Below are 23,114 nucleotides of genomic sequence, written 5' to 3'. Positions count from 1 at the left end.
ACATCATTTGAGTTATGCTGAACATGAAGCTCTTGTACAACTAGAAAAAAAATGATGCTATTGTAAAGTAGGCAAATAAGGGAGGGGCCACAGTGATTATGAATCACACTGATTATATGGCAACTTTGTCTCTCTTGCTAAATGACAAAAATACTTTTAAGAAAATAACATTTTTACATGTAAAGAAGCATATCTCAAAAGTAAATATGCTGATTTATGAATTACAATTGAATGGTAACATAACTTTAGAATTATTTAATTACTTTACTGTATCATGTCCCAAAATACCACAGATTTATGGTATCCCAAAAATTCGCAAATCACTTAATAATCCTCCCCTGAGGCCTATAGTCTCAGGTGGAGGATTGGTGACTGAACCTATATCAATATATTTGAAAAAGTATTTAAGAAGATATTTATTACGCTTTCGTAATTTTCTGAAAGATACAACTGATTTTTTGTTGGAATTGAAAAATTGGTGTACAAATCGACAAGTGGCTGAATGTTTGTTTATTAAGTTGGATATAACCTCCCTTTTTACTGTCATACCAAATGATTATGGCATAGAAGCTATTCGTGATTTCCTTAATATAGAAATTGGTTTACCAGGTACTGAAACTGAAAATATTTGTATGTTATTAGATTTAGTATTGCCAAAGAATATTTTTCATTTTGATGATGAACCATATCTGCAAACAGCAGGAGTTGCCATGGGTACACCATTTATAGTAATTGTAATATTTTAAATGAAAAGGTGTGTTCAATCAGCGTTTTGTTGATAGTTGCTTTTGGTTTGGAGAGGAACAATAGATATGTTAAATTAATATATTTTATTAACTAATACTACTAATTTTCTAAATTTTAAGATGACATGTTCTGAAAAGAAAATTGTTGTTCTTGGGCATGGAGTTAGTCAAATTAGTCAAGAATGGTAATTTAATTGATACTAGCATTCATGAAAAAGAAGTACATATGAATTGTTATATTCACCGACAAAGCATGCATGAACCACATGTTTTTAAAGGTATTGTTAAATCACAACTGATAAGGGTAAGTAGGTTAAATACTAATGATGAAATATGTAAAGAACAAATGGCACAGATGGCTATGGAATTTTATGAAAATGGTTATGACTTATAGAAAAGCTGTAAAGAGATAATTGAAAGTAGGCTAACTTCTTATAAACCCACCTTCTTAATGGAGGATGGGAGGGATGAAATACCCAGTAGAGAAGCTAATAAAGTTAGGTATATGACTACCTTTAATGTTAAGACTAGTGAGGTCAAGAAAATAATTCAGAAAAATTGGGGTATCTTATTAGCTACGTCAGAGTTACGAAGCATTTTAGAGGAAAAACCTTATTTTGCCTTTAGCAACCTTTAGAATATAAAGAGAAGGATGTGCTATAAAGATTTTAAAGCTGTTAAAAAAATATCCCATGATTAGTCAACCAGGTACATTTTAATGTATGAATTGTAGCTGTTGCAATGATTTATTAATAAATGATAATGATGTATTTGTAATCGACTGACTAATAAAGAGTACAAATTTCATTGTTCAACTACTATGTAGGTAAAACTACAAGAAAACTGAAAGAGAGAATTGTTAAGCATAAATCAGATATACATAGAAAAATTATAACAAACGCATGAGCTAAGCATGTTTTAGATACTAATATTGAACATTCTTTTAAATTTAGAGTTACAGAGACAGTATATAAACCAATTAGAGGTGGTGATCTTAATAATATATTGGAAAATAAAGAATATCAATGGATAATTAGGCTGCAAGCAGATGTTAAACTGGGCTTAAATAATACCATAAGTTTAAAACCAATATTAGTTAAGAAACAACAAGAGGTTAAGTAACTAGTATAAGAATTTTTATTCTTTTATTTAAAACTAGTATTTTAAGTAATATATTATGTGTTTTATGTATTAATTGTTTGTTTTCTGTGAATGGCTGTCAGTGATCACATGATTTTATAAATTTTATATAAAGTAATTGTGGAAAATGTGAATGTAATTGCACTGAGGAAGGGTGCTCTGCTTGTTTAATAAATATGTGTTTCTTGATGTTGCATTTGTGTTATTTGTCCCAGAGACTTCCCATACTCTGGAACAAGCTAACCATCTATATCAAACCAAGCTCCTCATTAGCACTCTTCAAGAAAAATCTTGATGAGTGGATGGGAAATAGTAAATTCACCCTGGGGATCACTTCTGTGGCTCTGCTCAACAAGGGCACAGAAAAATAATTTTCTTGGATGGCAAAAGCCAGGGAACCTTTTTGGCTAGGCTTATTTAGGCCCTTGGGCCGATAGCCTAGTAAATACCTATGAACCTATGACTTGTGCAGCAGGCAGGGGAGAATTTTGGTCTCTCTTTTAGACCTGCTTATGATATGACCCTGGGCTATAACAGATTCCATACCTTACTGTCCAGGTTCAGAATGAGATGTGGAAGAATGAAGCTGAGGCTATAATGAATGTGAGCCATTCCAGTTAGAGTGTGAGGTCACTCTGCCCAGCCCATAATCCCTGCTAGGATTGCCACCTTTTAAAAATGTTCAAAGTGGAACATTTTTTGAGAAGCATGACATTTGTATGTCACGCTATATCCACAACCACTGTAAAGGAATGCAGTTCATTGTTTTGAAGAAATAAAACGTAACCTTTGTAGAATTCAATTTCATTCTATTATTTCACATAACACAAAATGTAGTGGCAGTGCTCCTAATCCCACAGTATGTAACTAACTCCATAGGCAGGAAACACAGTCTCACACACTCAGCATAATGAAGAAATGACATTACAGTGTGTGGGGGACACCATGTTAGCTCAGTGCCTCTTTCTTCCTGAACCTCTTGATGACACTATCCTTGTGGCAGTAATCATACCCACTGCCACACCCATACACGTATGTGCCAGGCAAAAACATTACACAGTTAGCTCCAGGGACAGATAAGGCCTTGACTGCTCAGTAGCAGATGTAACATGACATAGTTCATGCCCAGGCTACTGCCACTGGGAGTCAGATAGAGATGATTAGAGTATTGTAGGGTACACCTGAGTCAGTTCATGAGTACATAAGAATGGTGGAAGCTAGAGAAAAGCCCATGTTGATCCACATGTATAGTATGGTTACTCACTTGCTGTGCATGTTGGCTTCATTTTGCACTCTAGTAATAATGTAGCAGACACCCATTGAGAACACAGCTAGATGTGGACAATGAATAATCTGTATGCCTGATGGACAAGTAGGCCAGATGCATAATGTATCTCAAGAAGCTGCTGCAGGCATTCATCTACATGCCCCCCAAGTAGTAGTCAGCCAGGCCTCATAAAACTTCCACAAAACAGCCAAGGTCTAGCCCTGCAGCACTGCTAGGTCAGTATCAAGTGATTCCCCTTCATCCTGTAGATCCAGTCATTGGAACAACTCTGCATCGAGCTCAAGTGTCAGCACTTACTCTACCCTTAGGGGAATGTGTGTATAACACCTCCATAATCCAAGTGAAATTGTGAACAACAGTAACACGGACAATACTCACACAGAGGACACTATGCAAACAGGGCCAATGCTTCATTTTTTCCATGTATCTGAAATCAGTAAACAGAAGAAATAACCAAGAAAAAAACTTCAAAGATATGCTTGATTTTTGCAAGGCATCTAACTTTTCCTGAGAACAAGTAAATGCATCATACTCTGTGAGTAACAGTGCAGTAAAGCAATTATAGTATAGCCCTTAACATTTTTCATAACACCAACTTTTGTACACTTTAGTCGATGTCTGCCAGTATAACTCACACTTGTATCACTCACCTCAAAACTGTACAGATGATGTTGGCTAATATCTTGTGTTTTTTTTTCTTTCTTGATATAAGGAGAAATGTTGATGTATAGTGTAAGCTGGCTATACACCATTCAGCATAGCCCACAACACAAGTAACACTGAATGTATTGAGTATTTTATCTGCAGCATCTCACTGTTATGTAATGAATGTCATGACCGATAGCTGTGCATGGGATGCTGCCTTTTCATCTGCACTTCAGTGTACCCATATGAGACTGCCAGAGGGTTTGCCATGCTACTGCCTTGAGCTGGCACCATCTTTATCACTAGTGGGAAAAATGGTACAGGATGCTGCACTGCCAGTACTGGTGACAAGCCATGGCACTTGTGCAACAGATCAATGCATGTTCATATTGTGCAGAATACAGCAGGCAGTAATCATTCTACCTGAAGTAGCAGGGTCATACTGAATGCCCCCACTGACTCATCCAGGCAGGCAGCAGAAATGGGTTTTGAGCTGATCAAACACTCATTTAATGTATATTCATGTCTGGGCCAGGATGGTGATGAAGACCCCCTCAGCAGTTCCCTGGCAGTTATGGACAGGTGTCACTAACCAAGGTTTGAATTGGTAGCCTGTGTCACCAGAAAAAGAAAACATGGAGGGGACACATACAACAAAACAGGGGGTGATTGCTCAGTGTTACCAATACCATTTTATATATAAAGAAATGACTATGGTTAGCTATGGCATGATAGCTGACACTTAACTTGATGACAATGAGGACTCCTACCATGCTGGAAGAGGGTGGTATAGTGAGTTTTTGTGCCAAACATGGGAATTGTGGGTACTGCTATGATGCTGGGCCTACATGCTGATGAAATACCCCCATGCATCATACACACTACCTGGCAGTTGATGGAATGGTAACCCTTCCTAGTCCTGTACAACTCCCCACTGTGGTCTGGATAGCATCCTAATAACAACATGGATGCAATCTGACATCAAGCACTTCAGGAAAGCATGCCATTCCATATAAGGCATGCATGGCACTGGGAAATGGGTTTAATGATCCACATCTGCCAAGTGTATGTTGAGGAACTGCTGATATGTCCTTGAGGCAGAAGCCTGTGACATCCCCAGTATGCCCCCGATTTGTCTCTGGATGGTGCCCTGTAGTAGTGAGCGCTATGTGTACCTTGGTATCCACAGGTACAGGAAGGCCACACATTTGCCAAGTTCCCATCTGTGAGCCATACAAACTCAAAGCCCATATTATATCCCTGTCCACTATAAATATGTCCAAGATTTCCTGCTGACAGAGTTCATATAGGTTAGTCTTTGCCTGTATCATTGCCTCATCTTGTCTAAATGTATCACTTGGCACAGCTGGTTTTGGCAAGACTGAAATGAGTACTTCAGAATGGAAAACAGCTACGCTCACCATGAAAGCAAGCATCTTTATGGATTGTAAAGTGGATAGAAAAGGTGTGACTCTGTTTTATAACCCTTGTGAGCACAGGTTACTTGTGCATCAGAAACAACAATGAATTGCACAAAAGCAGAAAGAGTATAAAATACTCCCAAATTTTCCACACATCCATAATTTATAGCTTATTGCTGCCTCATTTGCTTACGTCTTTCTCAAACTGTTTCTAACAGCTGTGCTGAAGTACAGCTGCTGTCTCTGAATCATGCTTAATCAGTTCTTGTTTGCAGCCTGCACACATACCCTCTACATATATGTATAATGACTGCAGATGCCACCCAGAATTAGTTTCCAAGGGACATGGGACCACCGAAAGAATGCTAGGCACTTGTCACCAGGACACAGGTATGGGTATAAGTCTGTATAATACCAGCTTGCCTTGAGGCACAATTTTGCAAAAATGAAGTCACATGTTTGTGTGTGTGTATATGTATGTATGTATAAGACATGAATCTTTGCATAGACTTCCATCTCCACTGTATCTGAATTCTTCACATCCCATCTGTAAAACTGGGGAACTGTAAATGGTGAATCTGTTGGGTAGCACCACTGAGTAAGGTGTGAGTGAGTCATACAAGTAGTAGGTGTCATATATGAGAAGCAGGCTTCAAATGGAGTCAAGTTATGTTTGACGTGAAATACAAGTGCAAGGAATAAGTAAATATCTTAGGAATATTTCCTACAGGGTTGCTTTTTAATTTTTCCTTCATATTGATGTGGTATAATGGTAACAGATGGGGATGAAATCAAAGGACAGCGTGGTTAAATTGTTTATGATATCCAAGCTGTCTATTCATTTGTCATAACTGGAATAGTTAGCATTTTCTTGGCAAAGCAGCTGACTCAGCATACAGAAGAATTGTATGGAGATGTGCTTGTTATGTTTTCATAATGAATTATAGTTTACTTCCAGGGTAGATTGTTTATGACCGTGTCTTTTAACTCCCTTTGAACAGTTGCTATGATAAACTTGCGTTAACAGCTGCGTAGATTCAATATGGCAAAGAGTATGTCAGTGGGTAGCAACACCTTCTTGGCATCTACGGGCAACATACAAAGGCTATACAATAAAAATGCTAATTGCTGCTTGTGGGTACAGAAGATGGGCACACTGTGAAATCTCCATAAAATGTCCGCTTCTGTACGATACTAAAAATAAAAAACTATAAAAGTATATTGCACGCAATGTGTGAAGACAATCCCAACTCCGAAACTTACTGTCAACACCAAAGAGACTGCCAAGGCCATATATAGTAACCAGAACTGAACCATTTATATGAAACTGCAAAGAAGTTAAAAGCCCACTGATATTTCACTCAGATTAATATTTATTGACAAACGTTAAGCACTTTTGTCTTAGTGCTACAAAGGACTTCATCAGAACTAGTCATCAGTACATGGTACATGGCCTTGGCATTCTCTTTGATATTGCACACAATACCTTTTAATGGATTATGCTTTTGTTAAGCTAATGATGTAAAGGTTTCATACCTGCATATGATTTTAAATTGTAGCTAAGGTTTGTTTCTTGTTCCCGCGAGGTTGTGTTTCCACTGCACTGCTGATCTTTAAAATGCAGATAGGAGCTGTGCTACAACAATATATAGGTAACTGTGAACACTGCTTATCCTTTCAGTGCAGACAGGCGCTGCGTTAAAACAGTATATATGTAACCCATGAACACTACTTATCCTTACAATGCAGGTAGGAGCTATGCTAAAACAATATATGGGTAACTGTGAACACTGCTTATGTAGTAACAGCTATACCTAAAAGACGTACAGGTAACTGGGATCGGGGATGCTTATATCTTACAGACTGGGATTACTTGCCAGGCATGGAATGTTAGTACAGCAGACTGGGATGAGGCTGCAGTACCACTGAGGTTGCCTTTTGGAATACAGTACAGCATCTTACAGTGAGGATTATGTGTGCACATGTATGGGAGAAGACACACACACACACACACACACACACACACACACACACACACACGTGCATACATGCTTTCCATGAGGCAGTTGGAGTAGTCATATGCTTATCACAGTGTTTCAGTTTTCTGTCAATAAGAAAACAGCAGAGAAGGGGAATGTGTCCATTAAGGATCATCTCCCACATGTTACTGAGATAGTGGAAACTCTGACCTGCACTGTATCCCACAATGTTGGTGCAACTGTGATAGTGATGACAGATGAAGCTTATACTGTTTTTTATAATGCTGGCTTCTGGAGGGAAGGTCTGCTGCCTCTGTAGCAGAACTCCTATTGGCTTGCCACATTTAACTGTGCAACAGAGATTCCACAGTGAGAACACACTAATGAGTCACTCTGTCTGCATGGTTTGGTATCCCGGAAAAACAGCGCATCAGTTGCCTGACTGTAACACTTTGAAAGGATCTTTTGTGCAAGTTAAGTGCCTTTGCCATTATAGAGAGGAATGAAGTCAGACTTATGAATGTCTGAAACAGCACTGAGCATGCTGGAAGCTGTATCCTTGGAGCAGAAACATAGAGCCTAGCCTCCAGTGCCATAGAGGTCAATAAGTAGAGGGCCCCAATAGAGCCTAGCCTCCAGTGCCACAGTGGTCAATAAGTAGAGGGCCCCAATAGAGCCTAATCTGCAGTGCCATAGAGGTCAATAAATAGAGGGCCCCAATAGAGCCTAGCCTCCAGTGCCACAGAGGTCAGTAAGTAGAGGGCCCCAGTAGAGCCTAGCCTCCAGTGCCATAGAGGTCAATAAGTAGAGGGCCCCAATAGAGCCTAGCCTCCAGTGCCATAGAGGTCAATAAGTAGAGGGCCCCAATAGAGCCTAGTCTCCGGTGTCATAGAGGTCAATAAGTAGAGGGCCCCAATGCTACTCATCTACCTTGGATTGGTGAGTGGTGAGTAAAGGTCACTGAGTCCAGCACTGAAAGAAAGACAAGGACATATGCTTCTAGCATAAATTATCTGAGGGCAGCGAGGGTCAGTGTCAGGCAGTGTTGCATGGAAGCATGCATGTGTGCCACACTTAAAGACCAGCACAGCATGAATGACATGCAGTGGCTTTACTGGTGGTGGGCACAGATATTAGACACACAATAGCTGGCAATCAAATCTCACCAACATTACCTGAGGATAGGTTGTTATTAATGCAACACCGTACATACAACTAGAAGACCACCTTCTCAGCTGATGCAATGTGCTACAGCAGAAATGGTGGTAAAACCAAATGTGTCAGTAGGGAAAGCTGATTTGGCTGATGAGGGTGGGTTAAAACAAGCAAGCAACCAAAACAAAACATTGTAGTGAGCTAAAAGAAGGTTATGATTCAGAGTTATGCAGAAGAGAAGTGCATATGATGTTTGATGGACTTTATTTTGTCTGCATCTTTTAGAACTGTGAAGTCACAGAACATATTAAATGTATTCTGAGAATAAGCTGAAGGTGAGTTTATGCATAGATTGATGAGTTAAAGGAAAAATAGTTAAATGAGCTTACAGATTCATATTGTAAATATATTGTTAAACTGATCAGTATTGTGGGGGATTTCTTTTCAGCAGGTTTGTTTGTTTCCTTAAGTATTGCTGTTTGTGAAAGTGTACAGATAATTTAGTTTATGTATGGGCATTGTAGGCTGAACTCTTACTCTGTATGGCAGCTCCACACATACATAATTTGTGAGTGATCCGATGTGGCTTTGATTCATAAAAGGACTGACATTCTGATGTGGTACATAAGAGGTTGCATAACTGGAATGCAAGAATAATAGAAAAGGCGTTGACCAAGTTATAAGACGTTTTCTCCCTAGCACACATGAACACACACACACACACACACACACACACACACACACACACACACACACACACACACACACACACACACACACACACTCCTAAAATGATTCACAAGGGCAAAAAGGAGTGTACCAATTCAGTAAGACTGTCCTTGTGAGAGACACTGGTGGCAGCTTTAAAGTGAGTTCTTGAAAAGACTGCAGTCAGTAATTGCTGTTTTTTGCTTTCTCTTGCCAAATTACATCTCCAAAGAACAGCCAATCAAACTCTGAAGTTGGTGTCTCTCTTCTTCCCTAGGTAACTGGATGAAGACCGACCACTCTATCTTCCTGAAGAAAAGGCGAGCAGATTTTGTTGCAGCCTATCTAAGGGGAAGGATAGTCGTTGCAGGAGGACTGGGTGAGTATGATATTTCTTCTACACTTTCAACAAACTTCTTTAGTTCCAGGATGGTAATGTTAATACAGATTTCTTATAACACCACCAGCGTTTTCCTGTGTTCTAATTACATGTTTATATATGAATGCAATTTCCAGTAGACATTGTAATGTGCCTCTGAGCTGTAAGATTCTCTGTCGAGCACTTTTTATTTAATTTTATTTATTTATAACAGGACAGAGCACAAATGTCTCTGTACAGAGATTGACCTAAGAATATTTGGTTGAGTGACTTGTTCAGAGTTCAACAGTAGACAAAAACGGATGGTAAAGAACCACAGATGGAAGTTGTTGGTAGTAGACAGTTTTAATTCTGTATGCTCATTGATGCAAGTAATTCTTAATTATTCCAGACAGTCCCTAACATTCATGTCTGCAGTGTACCTTACCCACTGAGCACAAATGAAGAACACAGTGTCTGCAGAATTAGTTTAGGACACTGGAAAGAATAACATGCATCAATTCCATATTACCACAAGTCTCACAGTGGTTTTTATGTTTTGTTTTCTCCCTTTTGCTTTCATTAAATAAGGCCTGTTAACTATCACTTTTTTATTGTGGCTGGTCCTTTACAGAATATTTTAGCCTTTAAGAGTACTTATATCTATTTTACGACTCTGTGGCCACTCCTGAAAGCCTTACTGCATTGATCAAACACTATCATTTGTATTAATATTAATTTCACTCAGTATAATTGGGTACCCTTGTAAGAGCCTTAGAGTAGCTGGCTTTGGAGTATCTGATGGTAGTGTGACTACCTTATAGCCTGAGCAGAAGGGGGCATAGCTAGTAAATCTCTGCCAACTTTTCCTTGGTGTGTGTGTGTGTGTGTGTGTGTGTGTGTGTGTGTGTGTGTGTGTGTGTGTGTGTGTGTGTGTGTTTGTGTGAAAATCAAATCTCAAGAGTGTGTGTGTCATCTGCTTGGACACTGGTTTCACAGAGAGGGTGCTGGAGGACTTGGCTTGGACACTCTGCTGACCACTCAGCTTTACAGCTGTACCAGTGGGGAGTCTTATTGGGGACCTGGAGAGAGCTAGAGAGGACCCAGCCAATGGACTGAGTGTGTTCCCTGTGTGCTGTTTACGGAAATTGTGCTTGATGCAGAGAGCTGCATCTGAAAATACTGTGTCTATCTATTTTTGTTCCAACTGAACATCCCTCTCCAATGTCAGTGGATTCACACTGCTTGATTACTGGCCCAGAGGGGAAATGTCACATATTGGTGAGTAGTGGTGTGGGTATTAATTGAACTTCTGTAGCCTGTAGAAAGTTGTCACTGAAAGTGGGTGTACTCTCAGCAGCCACAAATCAAACATACAGAGTTTCATTTTCAGAACAGTTTTATTTATTGATTTATTTTTGGTTAGTTTAGTTTAGTCATAGAATGCAGACAAAGATGTCATGAGAGGATTGTGGCAAGCTGACAAAGAAGCAGTTGGCCAAGGTGTGCGAAGCCAAAGGACTGGTTCATGCCAACCTGAGTAAAGAGAAAATGATTTCAGCCTTAGACACAGCTCAGACCAGCAATCAGGAGGTTAACCAGTCTGGTGATGGAAATTTGAAGCCCTCAGAAACAGGACAGTTCACTTTTTCCTCAGAGGACTTAAAAATTCCATCTAGAGTTAAACAGACTGGAGGCCAAATATTTGAATTAGAATCATTAGAGAGACTCTGGCATTTGAAGGTCAAAGAAAATGAGAAGCAGAGTCAACATGAGTGGGAGATGCTGACTTTTCGACAGGAACATGGAGGTAATGGTGTAGGGAATAACAGAACCCCAGAAGCAATGAAGGTCAGTAAATTTCTCCCACAGTTTACAGAGAGTGGTAATTTTGATAGATGTATTCATATATTTGAAAGAGTATGTAAATAGTATAATGTTGACCAAGGGTTCTGGATACGGTTCCTGACTTCCTTACTCCATGGCAAAGCTGTATCTGTTGATGTTCTTCATGGTTCACTGTTGCAGTCATCACATTTGGGTTACCCCTGTCAGGGTAACTCTCAGTTGGCCCAAATACCAGAGGCTTAGTATTGCACTGAAGCCAGGGCTGGTGATGTGGCTATTTCAGGGAGGGAGCTACCCTGCAGCAGTGAGCCTGAAGGTGAGCCACAGCTGCTGGTAGGTACTGATGTTGGTAGGTACTAAAGTAAACGGATTCATACATTTGTCTCCCTGACCCTAGGTTTTACAGCTATACCTTGTACCTTTGTGGTTTTCTAACACTCAAACATAGATTCCTGTTTGAAACTTTTACTTATTTGTCTGAAATTTGAACAAGTAACCCTGACAAAAACCTCAAAATTCTATGCTGTTGGTCTGTCTTTCCTGCTAAAAGTAAGTACAATTAAAGTGCTGAGTGCAGGTTTTAGGCCCTTACATTTAACTTACTTGTGGTGTCGTGTGGTTCTGCCCACTGCACTCCCCTTCCACCCCAAATATCCTCAAATTTATACTTTCATCTCATTGTCTGGTCACTCTCACAGCCCCCTCCCACTACCATAACTTGTGTCTCACCCTTTCACTCTTTCCATCTTGTCACCAATCTTTTCCTTTTCGTCGCCCACCTTGGGCTGCCTCCTCTGTGGCTTGCCTCTCTCACACTTAACTCTTTCACTGCCTAGCACACCTACTATCTCCTCACATACTCACTATTTTCACCCCTCTATACTGTTCCTTACCTCACACCACTTATTTCTAGCTACCACCCTACCCTAATATATTTCTTTATATTTTTCCCTATAACTCTTCCCCTCCTTTTCCCATCACACAATGCTACTCCTACTGCTATTTCTCCCACTTCTAATCTCACTAGCCTTAAGCACTTCCTACCACAATGAGCTCCATATCTTCCCCTACCTTTCCCAGACCTCTTCCAACATATAACCAACCTCCACTGACTATTGCCCCCTCTCTCTTCTGCCCCCCCTTTCAGAGTGTTAAATTTAAACTCATGGCCTACCCCACTCTTACTCCTAAGCCCAAACTCAAGTACCCCATTCCCATTACTGACCACCCTCACCTTTTCCATCTTGTCTTTGGCCTTCTGGTTTCTGGTGACATCCATCCTAATCCTGGGTCCCTCCCCTCTCTCTACTCTCCCTCCACCTTCATCTGCTGTCCCCCCAAAACATCCTCAAATATCTCCAGCCTCAAACATCTCTGCAATGAACATCCAAAGCCTAAACAACAAAATGTCTGAACTTCACGCATGGTTGGCCCAACACAAACCTCACATCCTGGCCCTATCTAAACCTGGCTAAAACCTCATATCAATTCCTCTGAATTTCTCCCACCTCAATACAATATCTATAGGTCTGATAAGACACCCAAAAAAGGTGGTGGGGTGGCTATTTTGTACTCTGTCTCACTGACGCTAACACCTATAGACATTACCCTGCCTAGTTTCTCCCCTGCTGAACTACTGCTCTTAGACTGCCACATCAATAACTATTGGAAGTTTGCTATTGCCTCTATCTGTATCCCCCAGGTAAAAATATCCCTATCCTTGAAATATACTCTCTTGGATAAACACCTCCATCCTCTATGAAACCATCATTCTTGGAGATGTTACTATAGATTGGAACTCCCTTATTGGTGACTCACCCCAACATTTCATATACCTGTATGGATTCTCACAACTGATCACTACCCCTACCCACTACACTAAAAACACTACTGGTTCCACAATTGACTGGAACTTGACCAACTCTCCAAACAACTATTGTAACCCTTCTACCTTCCCTGACTCTATTAGTCACCATTCTCCCATCTCTGTCTTAAGGCACTCTCCTCATCTCTCTAAGTCCCATCTCTACAGAGATTGTAGGAAACTGACTACATTTTCCCCTGAAACCTTTAACTATAGACTGTCTGTCATCAACTGGCCTTTCCTAAAAACTTAACCACTCAATAATGCTGATACTAAATTCAACCACATTTTCCTTGATGTCCTAAACTCTCTTGACCCAACTCGCAGTATAAGAACCAAATCTAATTTCACACCCTGGCTCTCTAAAGCTACTCGTGCTTTGATGCATGAAAGAGATGCTGTATGGAAAAAATGGCAAACCACTAAAACTCCCACCTTTCTCCAAGGTTATAAGCAACTCAGAAATCATGTAAAAAAACATATTATTTTGTATAAATGCCAATATTTCACTAAATTTCAAAGCTCTCACTTAAATGACCTCCAAAAATTCTGGAGTACTATCAACTCCATGCTCCACACTGGTTCTCCTACCATCCCTAACCCTTTCCCCTGTCACTCTCCCTCTGAAACTGCAGACTTACTCAACAAAAACTTCATAGACAGCAACTCTAAACTCCTACCCTCTGGTAACTCTGCTCATCCCAACTCTTCTGTGTCACCCTCACCTCCCCCTAAACCTCTATGCTCCTCTGTCTCTCAGCCTTTTACCTTGTGACCTCTTTCTACTAAATATATCAAATCCCTGCTTCTTAAACTAAAACCATGGTCTCCATCCACTGACAGATTCCCCTCTCAATTTCTGAAAATTGCTGCCAACTCTATTGCATACCTGTATCTATCTTAATCAACCGCTTCATTCAGGAATCTACTGTACCGTAAATATGGAAATCCTTCTATACCACTCCTCTGCACAAAGGTGGCAACTCTGTTGAACCCTCTAACTATAGACCAATCGCTATTCTCTCACCGCTCTCTAAGATCCTTGAAAAATGTATACATACTCAACTAACTAAATAACTCAAGCAAACTCCACCCCCCAACACAACCCAAATGACACATAGCCCACAAACTCAGTGTGCCACTCAACTACAGCCCATAAGGCATTACAACGTACCCAACACTCTAGTCATAGGTGACTCTGTAGTCAGGCACACTGATGTTCCACTCACCAGGATAAACAAGGAGAAAGTTACTGTCAGCTGCCTGTCAGGTGCCAAGATCCGCCACATAATGCATGCACTCAGGTCACTCCACAACAAGTACAAATATGACACTGTCATTGTCCATATTGGTGTGAATGACCTGAGATGTGCCTCCCTGGACTACATGAAAAGAGACATGGAGGAGCTCTCCGATTCTGTAGCCCAGGCAGGTATGACCCTAGCCCTGAGTAGCATCCTTCCATCACCCAGAATGATACCACAGTACAAGGACAAAATGATTGACTTCAACAATTGGCTAAGCTTCTGGTGTCATTCTAAGGGGATTCAGTATTTGTCTGCCTGGGAAGACATGATCAACAGACCACGATGCTTTGCCAGAGATGGCCTGCACCTGTCACCCTTGGGATTCCGGATACTGGCTAAGGCAATTGCCACCCCTACAGTGCCTTTTTTAGGCAAGGTTCAAATGACAAATTCACCACTGTAACAAATACAAGCAAGGAAAATCTGAGGGTAATGCTACTCAATGCTAGAAGTCTAAACCTCAAAATGCACTCACTCGAGGCACTCCTTAAAATGGAGAACATCGACATCTGTGCAGTGACAGAGACCTGGTTCAAAGCTCCAGAGAGCACCCCTGTGTTATCAGGCTATAATTCATACCACACCTTTCGGCCACCTAACCCAGAAATAAGCACTAAAGGCGGAGGCGTGTCCATATTTATTAAGGATATCCACACCTCCAGGCTAGTTGCACAGCATAATGCATCTGAGATTATCCAAGTGCAACTAACTCTGGGCAAGACCACAATCCAAACTGTAGCTTGCTACAGAGCCCCCACCATACCCCAGGATTCCCAATCCTCATTTCTTGATACACTGGAAAGTATTAGGGTACAACCCAACACCCTAATAATGGGCGATTTCAACCACCCCACCATTAACTTGGAAAACTACTTATGTGCCAACTCTTTTGCTCAACGTTTTTTAGAATTCATAAATTCCAATGCCTTGGAACAACTTATTCACACCCCCACCAGGGGCAGCAATATCCTAGACCTGGTCATGACCAACATGGGCAACTGGTGTTCCACACCAAAGGTCAATTCCTCGTTGGTCAGATCCGACCACAAGCTAATCACCCTAGACATCCACATCCCGCCCCCAGCCCCAGTTAGGGAAACCACCGTAAAAAGCTTCTCCAAAGCCAACTCCACACTTCTTAAGACAGAAGTGGCAAACTTCATGACACCCATGCAGATGGACAATAGAGGTACGACTGCTGAATCCTACACAAATGCACTTTGTAAGCACTTACATGAGTGCATGGATCATGCTATCCCTAATAGAACCAAGATGCTATCCTCCAACAAAAGGAAGCCAATCTGGTGGTCCTCTGCCATAAACAAACTCTACAACAGAAGAAAGAAACTGTTGCAAAAAAGAGTAAAATCCCATGACTGGAGGAGCTCCCTGGTCAACCTCAGTAAGAAGCTGAGATCCCTCATAAAATCCTCCAAAGCTTGTTACGAAAACAAAATTGCCACTGACTCTAAAGACAACCACAAAGCATTCTATAGCTATGTCAAGAATCTCAATGGCAACACTCAGATCTGCTCTGAGTTACAGCACAATGGCACTAAATATACAGAACCAACTGATATTGCCAACATCCTGGCAGATAGGTTCAGTGCTAACTTTACCCCCCTCTCACCCCCTAGAGGGCCCATCTCTATACCGGAAGAATGCAAAGTTCCTGTAATCATGGCTGCACAGGTAGAAAACACACTCTCCAAAGCCAAGAACACAGCATCCATGGGACCTGACAATATCCCAGGCTGCATTCTACACAAACTACAGAATGAACTGGCACCCTACCTAAGCACCATGTTCAGTCATAGCTTTACCTCAGGCTTTGTACCCACTGAATGGCGCACTGTGACTGTTACCCCACTCTACAAAGTGGGAGCCAAGACGGACCCTGGAAACTACCACCCTATTAGCCTGATGAGCCTGGTCTGCAAGGCCATGGAACGTATCATCATGGAACTCATAAACAAAGACATTGGTAATCTCCAAACTCTTGACCCTACCCAGTTCAGGTTTGTAAAAGGCAGATCATGTCTCCTAAATCTGATTGACTTCTTTGAAGCAGTCACCAAAGCCATAGATAAGGGTAAGGTGGTTCACACAGCTTATCTAGATCTCGCCAAGGCTTTCAACACCATCCCCAACTCTGGAAATATAGTTATCTCACTAAACTAGGTATAAATCCCTATGTCACAAGATGGGTTGCCAACTGGCTCATGGACAGAACCCAGACTGTGAAAGTAGCTGATTCTAAATCTGACTTCAGACCAGTGACAAGTGGAGTACCACAGGGTTCAGTCCTGGGTCCTCTCCTGTTTGGTATCTGCTTCTCTGAAGTACAGGCTAACACAGAAGGTCTTTGGCTAACAAAGTTTGCAGATGACTGCAAACTAGGAGCCATAATCGAAACTCCTAATGATGTGGACATAGTACAAAAGAGCCTCACTGAGACAGATGTCAGGTGTCAAAGCCATGGCCTGAAGCTCAATGTCAAAAAGTGTATTGTCATCCCCTTTGGTAAAAACTCTGTACCCATGAACTACTAAATAAGTGGAATTCTACTTAATGCTGAAAGTGTGATAAGAGACCTTGGGGCACAGGTGGACAGTAGTCTCTCCTTTGATAATCACATCGCCACAGTGGTCAGGAAATCCTTCTACATGGCTCTCCTCATCACAAAAGGTTTCTCATTCAGAAAAAAAGAGGTTATTGTTCCCCTCTACTCATCACTCATTAGACCCATTATAGAGTACAACGCCCCTTTTGGTATGTACCTCACAAGACATCTACAACAACTGGAAAGGCCACAGAAATACCTCACAAAGAGGATTACTGGCCTCAAACAGATGCCCTATGCAGACCGAAAAACTCGAGCTTTACTCTGTCGCATATCGCCTACTCAGAGGCGATCTCTGCCTAACATACAAAGCTATGTCAAACCCAGAGCTGTTGGACATGCTCCACTTAATGAAATCCCAATCCCTCCGAGCTACATGCTGTAGGGACCTAAACATTGCCACCACAATAAACAGAACATGCTGGACGGTAGATTGCTGTCCCAGAGACTTTCTATACTCTGGAACAGACTACCTATCTATGTCAAACAGAGCTCCTCATTAGCACTCTTCAAGAAAAATCTTGATGACTGGATAAGAAATAGGAAATTCACCCCAGGGATCACTTCTGTGGCTTTGTTCAATAGGGGCACAGGAAAATAATTTTCTTGGGTGGCGAAAGCCATGGTACCTTTTTGGCTAGACATATATAGGCCCTAGGGCTAATAGCCTAGTAGCTACCTATGAACCACTGTCCTATCTCATTTATGAAAATCTCCTCACCCCCTCGCAACATGGTTTCCACCCTAAACACAGTACCTCGACTACCTTACTATCCTTTACTCAAAAGGTTGCAGAAGCTAGGGACAACAACCTCATCATCTCCTGTCTATTCCTTGATCTCTCTAAAGCCTTTGACACTGTGTCTCATCCCATCCTTTTTAACAAACTCTCAGACCTAAACCTCTCTCCTTCTACTCTTGGCTGGTTCCAGTCCTACCTGGCAGAAAACAAGCTGTTAGATAGCAGCAGGCTTTCTCACCCTTTCTTGCTGTTCAAACAGTAGTACCCCAAAGCTCCATACTTGGAGCGCTCCTTTTTAACATTTTTACAAACAACCTACATTCATCTTGCAGTCTATCATCTGTAATACAATATGCAGATGACTCTACTCTCTTATCTATCTCCAGTACTATCTCTGAACTACACACAGTAAAACATAATTCCTTTATCTTTGTTGAAAAACTCAACTAATCCTTAACCCTAAGAAAACTCAGTTCCTTCTCTTCCTACCTCAGACACTCTTTCACATTAAATCCAATTTTTCTCTTTCCTCCCTAGATGGCACCACTATCTCCCCTGTCTCACACACCAAACTCCTTGGGGTAATAATTGATGACTGACTAAATTTTGACTTGCACATACAACAGGCCATCAAAAAAAAAAAAAAAAAAAAACACCAAAAACTTGGATTACTTTATAGGAACAAAAAAATCCTCACTGCCATTAAATGCACTCTTGTGCAGGCATTTCTCTTATCTAATCTTCTATATTCTTCCCCCATCCTTACCAATATCCAGACTACCTCAATGTAGAAACTGGAACAAATATAAAACAAAATTGCCAGATTTATTCTAAACCAACCACTCTCTTCACATCACTGCCTCTCACTAAGCAAACTTCAGTGGCTGGAATTTCCGCACCTTCTCCTACAATTGCAACTCCATACTACCTTTTCCATACTCAACAACCCCTCTGCCTGCAATGCTCTTGCCTCCCATGTTGCTGTCTACTCCCCCCCCAGCCTCTCCAGAGTGCTGATCAGTATCTTCTCTCAGTTTATAAGAAATATTGGCAAACTACTTTACAAACACTCTATCTCACTAAATTGGAACAAACTCCCTCTCCATATTAGGTCCAACCTTTCCTTTCCCAGTTTTAAAATGGAGCGTAAATTCCACCTACTAAACTTGAAATTATTTTGTTGCCTTGACCACACATAGTCTTAGTCTGACCTACTGTATAACCTGTTGCATCTCCTAACTTTCTTTCTCTGTTAGTACCTTCAGCTTAAACTAACCTCCTAAACCCTCATCTCTACTACTATAGCCCCCTCCTTTCTCTCCCCCTCCCATTTTCCACACTATTTATCCCCACACTTCCTATCAATGTCTATACATTGTCCTTATTTTGAACAACAATTATCTTTTTCTTTTTACTGTCATATGTAGTACATTTTAGACCACTGCTATCAGTGCAACCCTTAATGTTCATAATTTTTCCTTTGTTTTTCTCTTTATAGTTAATTTCGTACTTGCACTGTTATTTTTAATAGTTTTTGTCCTGTATGTTTATCTTTGCTTATGTTTGCTGGGGCTCTTTCCCCTTGGGCCTCCACTGAAAATGTGTTGCTTACTAATTATTTTGTAGTGTGTTATTTAATATTTGTATACTGTCACTTTATCTTTACTTATGTTTGCTGGGGCTTTTCCCCTCAGGTCTCCACTGAAAATGTTTTTTTTTTGCAAACTCAGTTGGACTAACCCGGTTAACATATGTGAAATAAATAAATGATAAATAAATGTTCCCTTGAACAGAGTAACTGCAAGGGCAGAGTTGAGTGGTAGTACCCAGGCTGCCAGTGAGACATCGCACTTAGAGGATACCAGACTTCCTGTGGAAGGGGAGCTGGGAAGAGTTACAAGGATAGAGTTGAGGCAGGCTCAGCTCTCAGATCCTACACTATGAGGCTTGAGGGAGGTAGCTAGGGAGGCACCTAATCCTCAAGGAAAAGAGGAGTCTGTATACTGGTACAAAGGGTTACTGTACAGAGAGTGGACCCCTGAGGGAGGGCTAGAGAGTGAGGTAGTACAGCAATTGGTAGTGCCTAGAGCCTACAGTCTGGCACTTGTATCTATAGCCCATGACATTCCTTTTGCAGGTCATATGGTCATAAAGTGTACCAAGATATGCATTATGCAGAATGTTTATTGGCCTGGTATTGCAAAGTTTGTAACAGGGTGCTGGAGGACCTGTGAGCAGCGCTAAAAGGTAGGCAAGGCAGGAGACAATGTCAAGGCTCTTTTGGTGCATTTAAAAAAAATACAACAAGAAAGTCCCAAAAGTATGAACATACAACAAAAAAGCCAGTAAAAAAATATAAAAATCACCAGCTTTCACTTTATTAACAAGAATGTCTCAAGTCTCTAGCGCTTCGGCAAGAAATGCCTTCTAGGAGTACATCAGTAAGGAAAAAACAATGCCATTTTATACAAACATTAACTATCAATTATAAAACACTTAACTAATTAATTAATATCTAAAACATTAAATACTGCCCTATAAAAGTGCTTAGGTTCACTCCCCACTTCTCAAAACCTCCTAAATGTATCACTTGTCGTAAACTCTCTAACTTCCATCCAGAAACCTTTAATGCTCTCCTCTCTAAAGTAAACTGGAAATTCCTTACCCAACTCCCACTAGAAGAAGCAGTCCTAGCTTTCAACTCCACTTTCCTTTGCATCTTAGACTCACTTGCTCCCCCTCGCAAAGTCCAAATTAAGTCCACCATATCTCCGTGGCTTTCAAAAGACACTCATACCCTTATGATAACTAGAGACAATCTATGGAAAAAATCGTCACAAACTAAGCTCTCTGCAGACTTAAAAAATATAAAGAACTCAGAAATCTGACAAAAAAACACATAAACAAAGATAAAAAGGACTTCTATAACAAACCTCCCACAGCCCTAAAGTCTAATCCTAAAAAATTCTGGAACTCTATTAACCAAATTTTACATCACGGTAATCTTAGCTCCTCCCAATCCATGGCCAGACAAGACATCTGAAGAAACTGCCACTATCTTCAATACCTATTTTATCGATTCAGTATCTAAGCTACTAAATCCTAACCCAAACTCCTCTACTGCTAACATCTCCAACTTTTCTGAACCTACTCCTAATACTATCTCCTCAAATACCTTCTCCCTCAAACCTGTACTTACTAGCTACATCAAAACTCTACTCTCTAAATTAAAACCATGCTCAGCATCAGCTGACAATATTCCTTCCACTTTTCTTCTACTAGCAGCTGACTCTCTTGCTCTCCCTGTATCTATCCTAATTAATCGCTCTATCTCTGAATCTAAAGTCCCTTCCATCTGGAAACAAATGTACACTCTACCTATACACAAAGGAGGTAACTCCTGTGATATCTCCAACTTTAAACCTATTGCTATCCTCTCCCCTCTCTTGAAAGTACTAGAAAAATGTATTCATAAACAAGTTATGCAGTATCTAATACAGGAAAATCTGCTTACACCCACTCAACACAGCTTCAGACCCAAACATAGCACCACTACAGCTCTATTATCCTTCCTCAACACAGCCTCTATAGCCATAGATGACCATAAACTTATTTCTTGCCTATTCTTGGACTTCTCAAAAGCTTTTGACACTGTCTCACACTCTCGTCTGCTGCACAAACTGCATAACCTCAACTTCTCCACTGATACTGTTGCATGGTTCTCCAGCTACCTCACTGTTAGATCTCAATCAGTGAGATGGCACTCTGCATTCTCCCCTCCTCTCCCTGTCAAAATGAGTGCACCTCAAGGGTCTATCCTAGGGCCTTTACTTTTTAATATCTTTACTAATCAGCTCTATACTTCCTGTCCTCAGTCATCTTTAGTTCATCACCACAGCCAACTCTCCTTCTAAGCTTTTCTCAGCCACTTAGGCATCTTTTAACTTAGTTGAAACATGGCTCTTCAACAACCAACTCACCCTTAACCCTAAAACAAACAAAGCTGTTACTCTTCCTACCTAAAAAGTTCATAAATATTAAACTCTCCTTCTCCATACAGTCCCTTAATAATACTCCCATTCAGGTAGAATCCAGTACTAAGCTCTTAGGCGTAACCATCGACGATCAGCTTAAATTTAACTTGCATGTTAGTAACTGTATCAAAAAGACACATTCAAAACTAGGGTTCCTTTACCGTAACAAGAAATTCCTTACTTCTGAAGCCAAGATTACTCTTTCTCTTACCTAACTTCTACCCAGTCTAATGTACAATTCTCAAATGCTCACAAATCTTAACTCAGCACTCCTGACCAAACTTGAATCTACCTACAACAAGGTAGCTAGATTTGCTGCCCAACAAACCTACAAATCCCATCACTGTCTCTCTCTAAAACACCTAAACTGGCTTGAATTACCCCACCAGCTTCTTCTCTCTCAGCTCCAGGTCATCCATTCTATCCTATACCAGCCTTCCTACTGCCCAGCACTATCCCCTCTCATCTCCCATTATTCTCCCTCCAGACCTCTCCGAAGCTCTAACCAAGACCTACTACAAATCTACAAACCCAAGTATAAATTTGGATGCAACATGTACAGCTATCACCCCACTATTGCTGGGAATAGGCTCCCACTAGAAATCAGGACCCTTACACATCCTAAACAATTTAAGACAGCCACCAATGAGCACTTTAAAAGTCACTGGTCCTGCCACTGCACTCTCCCTCCTTAACATCCCCTACTTCTCATACCTTAATCTACTTTCTTCCCTTAACTCACTCTTCTCACTAGCTCTCTCTAATCTTCCTTGAATACTCTTTCTACTATCTTCTAAAACCTATTAAGCAAATTGCCTCAGAGAAACATTCTATTGTAATTGCCTTGCCTTTATGCAACTACATCATGATAAAACTGTTTTTTTTAACCACTTACCCCAAAATCTATACTCATCTTAATGACATATTTCTTTTTATACATCTTGAAATAATTATACTATACTCCTGATTATTGACATTGTATAACATCGTATTGCTACGTAATGCCTTGTAATAATCCTGTAACATTGCTGTTTAATGCTAATTTATAATTAAAATTGTATATGTTGGAGCCTTTCTTCCCAGACCTCTGCCGAAAAAGGGCTCTTCAGCTCAGTCGGACAATCCCAGTCAACAAATGTAAAATAAAATAAAATAAAATAAATAAAATAATGCTATATTTCTATTATACTTAGAAAACAATTATATCAAAAGTTTCCATGAACATTCAGTATTAAGTCCACAAGGACTTAAAGTGT

At 40.6% G+C, this 23,114-nt stretch overlaps 1 protein-coding gene across 1 annotated transcript in view; it reads left to right on the top strand.

Moving 5' to 3' along the window:
* Nucleotides 1-23,114, top strand: part of KLHDC8A (kelch domain containing 8A) — a 581,975-nt gene that overhangs the window by 493,493 nt on the left and 65,368 nt on the right. The window contains exon 8 of the mRNA XM_044076810.1: nucleotides 9,360-9,461. Within this exon, the coding sequence (XP_043932745.1) occupies nucleotides 9,360-9,461 (102 nt within the window). The remainder of the gene's footprint in view (nucleotides 1-9,359; nucleotides 9,462-23,114) is intronic.

This window comes from Protopterus annectens, chromosome 7.part0, assembly GCF_019279795.1.
Source record: "Protopterus annectens isolate FY-2018-M chromosome 7.part0, PAN1.0, whole genome shotgun sequence".
Lineage (NCBI taxonomy): Eukaryota > Metazoa > Chordata > Ceratodontiformes > Protopteridae > Protopterus > Protopterus annectens.
Note: the sequence above shows the minus strand (reverse complement) of the source record. Positions and strands in the feature narration are given on the sequence as shown.